The 7,772-nt window shown below is 33.8% G+C and overlaps 1 protein-coding gene across 1 annotated transcript; it reads right to left on the bottom strand.

Moving 5' to 3' along the window:
• Positions 1–4,094, bottom strand: LOC132032814 (receptor-like kinase TMK3). Its single transcript, XM_059422567.1, has 2 exons — positions 1,317–4,094; positions 1–747 (listed from the first exon to the last, which is right to left on the bottom strand). The coding sequence occupies exons 1-2, from the start codon at positions 3,670–3,672 to the stop codon at positions 239–241; spliced, it is 2,865 nt and encodes a 954-aa protein (XP_059278550.1). The 5' UTR covers positions 3,673–4,094; the 3' UTR covers positions 1–238.
• Between the last annotated feature and the right edge of the window lie 3,678 nt (positions 4,095–7,772).

Raw genomic sequence — 7,772 nt, forward strand, 5'->3', positions numbered from 1 at the left:
TGCTAAGTTGTTATACAAAATGCTCTTAAATCTCACCAGAGTAGATGATGAAAATAGTGACTTGTCACTATTCTTTATCTACAGAAGGAACTGAGGCTGACACATTAGATATTGTCGCCTTTTTAAGTTTCTAATACATTCACATTGAAGGGGGAAAATGAAAGAAAACACGTGGAGAATACGAACAAAATCTCACACAATACAAAGAAAATTGATATCTACATAGAAGTACATACTTCTATCTACCATCAGCTGATGTAAAGGAATCTGCAAATCCAGTTGGTCTTGCAGGAATACTACCCTTACTGTCCTCGAGGTCCATGTAACTTAAGTCTTTGCCTTCCGATTCTTGCCAGCCTTTGACCATTTGATTGAGGGGAAGACTATAGTCAATACCACAATAGTCCTCGGGATCATCCTCGAGAGGCTTCCATTTCTCAACAAGCGGGGATAGCACGTTCACGGCGTGGCCCATATCGGGTCGTTGCCCAGGTTCTCTTGCAGTGCAATGGCCAGCAAGTTCAGCTAAGGTTGAGATGCTCTCGGTTATGTCCTCTTTCACGTCTAGAGCTGGATCAACGGTTGCCATAAGTTTCTCTTTAGATGATTTGTTGTTCCAGAACCATGAAACCAAGTACTGGCTTTCCTCGGGTCTATCCTCATCAAGTGCCATCATCCCAGTTAACAACTCCATTAACACAACGCCGAAGCTAAAAACATCTGCTTTCGTGGTGATTTTACCCGTAACTGTATCAAATCAGAATGTCATATGAGTTCAGAGAACAGCATATTGTATGCCAAAAATAATCTACTATACTTCAGAATTGAGTTAAGCGAATTCTAGAGGTCTATAAAAGTAAAAATTGCCATATAAACAGGCCTTTTCGAAATCATATAATCGTTCTCTTTGATAAAGTAAGCCTTCTTAAAATTCATCTTATCATTGAACACAGTGAACAATACTGATTTAGATGCTGACGTTTCGCTTCACTCTCTTTTGTCTTTCGGTGCAATGAAACAAAATTATTGTTTATACATTTCGTATGCAAATAATTAAAAGAGGTCACTGATAAATCCATAATGGAAGAAAAGCTGAAATCTAAACCTAGGCTACACGAATAACTTATCAAATGTTGTTGTTTGTATATTAGACTCGACATCCATTGACATCTGAAATGGTTTGTGCTCACTCAAATATAATGAACCATATAATGTACTGAACTGAAAGTAGATAGTATTTACTCAGCAAAAGAAAAAAAAAAAGTTGATAGTATTTGCTGACAGTTCAAATAGCATATAGGAAAAAAAATGCTTACCAGCATATTCAGGTGCCAGATATCCAAAAGTTCCGGCCAGCCTGGTGACCACAGATTTCTCTCCATCAGGAGCAAGTTTGACGAGTCCAAAGTCGGACACTTTTGCTCGGAAATCATCACCGAGCAAGATATTTGAGGATTTGAGATCTCTATGTATGAAGCTCTGATGAGCCAGTGTGTGTAAATACTCCAGCCCTCTAGCAACATCTAAGGCAATATTAAGCCTTTTCTTCCAAGAAAGAGGCTCCAATTTGTAATTTTTCCAGTGGAAAAGATGCCTACTAAGTGCACCCTGTGGCATATACTCATAAACCAGAATTCTTTCCCTACCTTCAACTGAGTATCCCAGTAGAGACACTAAATGCCGATGCCGAACTTTGGACAGAACAGTAATTTCGGATTGAAATTCATCCAAAGCTTTGTTGCTAATAATTCCAGCTTCCATTCTTTTGACAGCTATTTGTGTCCCATCATCTAATTCTCCCTTATATACCACACCAAAACCACCACGCCCAAGTTCTTTTTCTGGAGAAAAATTCTTAGTCACGTTCCGTAGTACTTGAACTGATATGAGCAAATTCCCAGCTTCAACCATATGGGACTCATCACTATGTCTGCTAGCAGAACCACTTGCATTAGTGTGATTGGCAATTGCAATCTTGACCACATTATCAGAATCGGATGGATCTTTAGGATGAACCACAAGAGCAGTTGGAGCTTGATGCTTATCTTTACTACTCTTCTTACAGGCATAAATGTACAGTGGAATAGCAAGAAAAACCAAAAGTAGAAAACCAGCAATAGGTACCATAACTATGGCTATCTTAGACTTTTCCTTCTTTTCCGGTGAGTGCTCAACCGGTTTGACAATCACCGTGCTCGAACCATTTGATCGTGAAGATGGCACGGACGACGAGGATGAATTCGCAGGGGTCGTATTGTTGTTTGGTGAAGGGTTTGGACTAGATGTAAGTTTGGGATTTCCAGTTAGAATAAGTTTCAAAGGGGTGGAAAATTTTGGCATTGGTGGGGAAATATTGTTATTACTCAAATCAAGGACAGATAGAGATTTCAAACTAGTCCAACTAGATGGAACAATACCAGAAAGATTATTGGATCCAAGATAAATGTGAGTAACGGATTCAAGGTTCGCGATCGAAGCACTCAAGGTCCCGGAAAGATTAGACTTAGGCAAGTTTAGGACACTAACTTTTTGCATATTGGCACAGCTTATTCCCCACCAATGTCCGTCGCAAGGGTCATTTCCGGACCATGATTCAACAAGCCTAGAAGGATAATTCACCCCATCAAGAAACTCTAAAAGTGCCATAACCTCTGGGGCACAAGTTGCACCTTGTTTGGTTTGACAGAAAGAGTTGGACTCAAAACTACTAACATTAGTAGCCTTAAACTTAGGTACTGGTCCCATAAAATGATTGTTATTCAAATCAAGATTGTCTAATGGCATGTTTGCTAAACTTTCAGGGATTAAACCAACAAGTTCATTTGTGTTCACACTGAAATCTTTCAGGTTTGTTAAAGTACCAATTTCCTTTGGGATTTTACCTGAAAATTTGTTCCCATGAAGCCAAAGACTTGTGAGTGACACCATTGTTGCAACAACATCTATTGGTCCACTCATCCCATCACCAGATTGATCATTCAACCAAAGCATTTTGAACTCTGCATCCTTAAAAGTACTTGGAATAGGCCCTGAAATTCTATTAGTAGACAACAACAAAACCTCTAAAGAAGACATAACTCCAAGAAACTCAGGTAAAGGACCAGCCAAATTGCAATTCATCAATGTCAAATTAGTCAACTGAGCTGAATCTTGCAACCCTTTTGGCAATAACCAACCACTAGTAGCATTCAAAGGATTTCCATCCAAAGCCAAAACTCGTAGATTCACAAGTCCATCAAAAAAATCTGATGGGATTGTGTCAAACTGGTTGAAATCCAAATAAGCATAGCTCAATTCAGACAAACCACTTAAAGATGGCAACTTTCCACTAAATTTGTTCTTTTGCAAGCCTAAATTTGTCAACTTTGACAACTTATTCAAGTTTTGAGGTAAAGGGCCTTTTAGTCCCAACCCCATAACTTGAATTTGTTGAATTCTATTACCAGTACATACAATATGTGGCCAAACTGGAGTACCACAAGGGTCTCCACCATTTTCAGGCCACTTCAAAAGTTCAGGATTTTCCAAACCTTTTTTAAACTCATTGATAATATCTAAGTCATTAGGGTCAGTGACACTAAAAACAAGTGAAACAAAAGCAAGAAACAGGACTATAACAAACCATATGTGTTCGAAAAAAAACTCCATAGATGAAGATATACAAAGCACCATTTGGGCATTGCATTAACCAAGAAAGCTACTAACTTTGCTACCTAATGGAGTTGTTCTTGAAGACAACAATGTCAAATCTTGAGACAAGAAAAGGCAGAAAGAGAGAATTATAATTGGAGTGAGAAAAAGTATAATGCTTGATACTGTTATGGTGTTCTTGTTGTTGCAATCACAGTGGTTTACTGGTATTTAGAGTGTCATAAAAAGTTAAATTAAAAAATAAAAATAAAAAACTGTTTGTTTAAAGAAAAGAAATGAAAATGAAGAATCTATAAGGAGCAAGAAATGACCATAAAAAGTGGATCTTTCATATCCAAGAAACTACACTACACCATATGATGGAGTCTGTTAGAGGGAAAATTTGTCTTGGATTTTTTTCTTTTGGAGTATATATTATGAATATGAAGGCAAGTACTGGTAGGGGTATTATAGTCTTTCTGACAAGCATACACCTGTAAGTATTTAATTGGACTACTTTTCTTCTTTTGCTTCATGTATTTTATCCAGTCACATTCAAGATGGAACTGGTATGGTTTTTTTTTTTTTTTTTTTTTTTCACCCGGTGTCTGATAACTGCATTGGAACCCGACTATATCCCGATTCGAGTCGCATAGGGCTTCAATTCCAGGAGAAGTGCATCCTACCAAGAATTTTTCCATACCCAAAAGCTCAAATCCGAGACCTCTGATTAAGGGAGAAACAACCTCATCCGCTGCACTATATCTTTGGTGGTCTGGTATGATTGGTTCTGAAGTAATACAAAGTTTTTTATTTGTATTTTGTTTTTGTCATGGACAAGAAGTCTTTTATTTAGACGTTTGTCCATAAACAAATTTCCTTTTAACAAAATAAATAAATAAATAAATATTGTTTGGTTACACATTAGACTAATTTGTTGGTTATTTAAAGATGAATTTTCAAGTGATTTTTTTTTTCTTCAAATAAACGCATTTCAAAATACAATTTTTCAACTTCAATTTAAAAACTCTTATTTCAAGTTTCAATTAAATCTATGTCTACACACCTACTAAACAAAGATAACCACATCAAGATTTTGGATTTGGCGCTGAGAAAACAAAAAATTCTTCGTAAAGAGATTTTAAGCAATGCGAATTCGACCTCAAATAGGGCACGAAACATCAGTGGTAGAAAAGGGAATCACTCAAATTATTGAATTTTAGTTGTCTATCTATACTATCAAAATCCAAAAGTATTACTCCTCTCATCCCAAAATGTGTGTTTTATTTTGTGGCTGATTCAAAATTTGTTTTATCATACTTTGACTAACTCTTTTTATATATACATATATTAATTTGGAACAAAAATACTTTGATTTCTTATTGTTTTCATACAATTTTACTTCTTAAGATTTCAGAGTATTTGTACATTCAAATTTTGGTTAAATGAACCCTTTTTAAAGATAAATAATTTGAGACAACGAGAGATTGACTTTTTGAAGTAAAAGAAAAAGGAATCATCTTAATTAATGACATTATAACAAATTCTTCCCAAATGACTGATATTCATTTACTGCTTGTTAAATTATTATGCCTAACAAGCAAGCGGGACTATTAATGCACATGAATGTTAATTTGTACAAATGGTTTAAGTAGTTGTATATTTATTCTAGTATAAAGTTTGACATTCCTTAGGACTAATAGTGATAGGTAGAGTACTGTTTAATGTGCTGGACAGGGTAAATTGAATCTGTGTTTTTTCATATTTTTTTTGTGAAGTCGATGTAAAAAGAATCATACTATTAAGTTACATTAGTGCGCACAGTATAAACACTTAAATCTTCTACATGTTCTGTTGTCATATTAAACGGTGTGATCGATCGTCTTATCTAAAAGTTTAAACTATCAGAGATGAATGATACATTTTAATTTTACATAATTATATCTTCGACAGAAATAACTAATTTGTTTGGAATTAAGTCATAGCTATTTTTGGAATATATAATTAATAAGGGGACATAAATAAATTTTTACACAATCATATCATGCAAAAAAAAAAAAATTTACAAGTAACTTCACGTAAAAAGTAAAATTTGAAAATCTTAAAAATTAAACAAATTACTTGTTATAGATAAATTTCGCAGCTAATTTTGTATTCCTTAAAATTACTAACTTGCCCATAAGTTTGGTAACTATAACTCCGGTCCTCATCAACGCCAATGCCGATCAAAAGTAGAATTAAGGTCTACGTACGTATACTCTTTCGAATTCAGTTTTGTAGGATTATACTGGATACGCTGTCATTTTATTTTTTGTTTTATCAACGTGGATGCGTATGACTGCCGACACCTTGTGAGTGACCAATCATTAAGAACCCACTTCCAACCATGTGGGGCTGTTTAAATTAATTATCTTCATTTGTGATCCAATTTTGACCTCTTTATTATACTTAGAAAAAATACGATTCAGCTCCCCTGAAGATCTGAAAACATGCTTCTTGGATTTTGATCTCTTTTACATTAAATAACTACTCTCTACTCTTCACTGGTTCCATTTCACGTGATATAATTTGGATAGGTATGTAATTCACAAAAGAAATAAAGATTTATAAAATATGTGGTTTAAAACATGTCGTAGTGTTATAAAACTTTTAAAATTTATGATCTTAAATGTGTCATAACATTTGCGTGGGAATAAAAACGTACTTATTAAGAATAAAAATGAGAAGATTCTATTTGGTCAATACCTAGCGACAAACTCATTTATAATTACCACAAGAAAAAGAGAGATCAACCATAATTTCCTTCACATTTAAGTGGAATTACGGGGGGGGGGGGGGGGTCGAAAGGATAGAATCCACCCATTCTTAATTAGAGATTTCGAGTTTAAACTTTGAGAATGAAAAAACTCTTACTAATAAGTGTTACTCCCTTTATAATCCTCATGCAATGTGAACCTAAATAGATCGGATTAGTGGTCGTTTGGTAAGCGGACAAAATTATCCCGGTATTATAATATCAGAATTATAATCCTGGGACTAATTTATCCCATGTAAAAGGTGAGACAAAATAATTCTAAAGTTAATGGGATAAGGCAGGATATCACATCTTTAATTATGGGCTTCATTTATACTTTATTTATAAATTTATTCTAGGATAATTTTATATCTTCTACTATTAAATATGATACAAAATTAAAAATGGGCAAGTACTCTGTGTCTGTTTCTACTAGTGTTCTTTATCCTTTTCAAGTACGCTATGTCTTTCCTTCATGGTAAGTGGATTATTGTCTGCACCAAATTTGCTCCTATTTTGCAAAATTAAAGTTTCATGTACTTGGAATTTGCCCCAGAATGATAAGAAACTAGGCTTCTAAGTTTGTTTGTCCTTTTATGCAACAACTTGTCTAACTATAATTTAAAAAGGGACTAGCAAAGTATGTCGTGCAATGTACGGGCCCAACATAATTAATTTAGTTAAACTTTAGCTAATTTTTAAGGTTTGTATTTTGTAAACAACTTTTAATAACATTCTAATTATTATTATACTCCATCCTGTCTATTTTACTTGTCGTTCTTACTAAAAATAAATGATTCAAAATACTCCCTCCGTTCACTTTTACTTGTCCATTATTCCAAAAATAGATTTTCACTTTTACTTGTCACTTTTAACATATCAAGATAAGACAATTTTTTTTTTCGTTTTACGTATTAATTACTCACTTCAAATCATTTTTCAAATTCAATAAAAATATGCACTAATTAATAGGGGTACATTGGTAAATTATGCACTTCATTTATTATTTTTTAAATAGCGTGAAAAGTTTAAAGTGGACAAGTAAAAGCGAACGGAGAGAGTAAATGTCATTTTAGAAAATCAAGGTATAATTAATTATTAGTTTTCACCTTTACTCTTACTCAATAAATGTGGAGAGAGATTAATGTTGTTAAAAATAGAGTAATATTTAATTAGATCACAGAATAAATAAGGTTAATTTAGTCAAATTACCCTTTTAATTAATATTTTCTTAAGGGCGTGCTGGAAAAAAAAACATGACATGTAAAATGGATCGAAAAAAGTATATAGCAACATATACAAAATGTATTTTACGTATTATCACTTTAGTTATAATTAAAAAAATAAA

This window comes from Lycium ferocissimum, chromosome 10 (genome assembly GCF_029784015.1).
Source record: "Lycium ferocissimum isolate CSIRO_LF1 chromosome 10, AGI_CSIRO_Lferr_CH_V1, whole genome shotgun sequence".
NCBI classification, from domain to species: Eukaryota; Viridiplantae; Streptophyta; class Magnoliopsida; order Solanales; family Solanaceae; genus Lycium; species Lycium ferocissimum.

Bases quoted from the DNA above. Each gene is read 5' to 3' on its own strand.
- LOC132032814 (XM_059422567.1), bottom strand. From the start codon at position 3,672: ATGGTGCTTTGTATATCTTCATCTATGGAGTTTTTTTTCGAACACATA. The intron at 748-1,316 runs GTAAGCATTTTT...GATTTGATACAG, and splicing joins TCTGGCACCTGAATATGCTG to TTACGGGTAAAATCACCACG.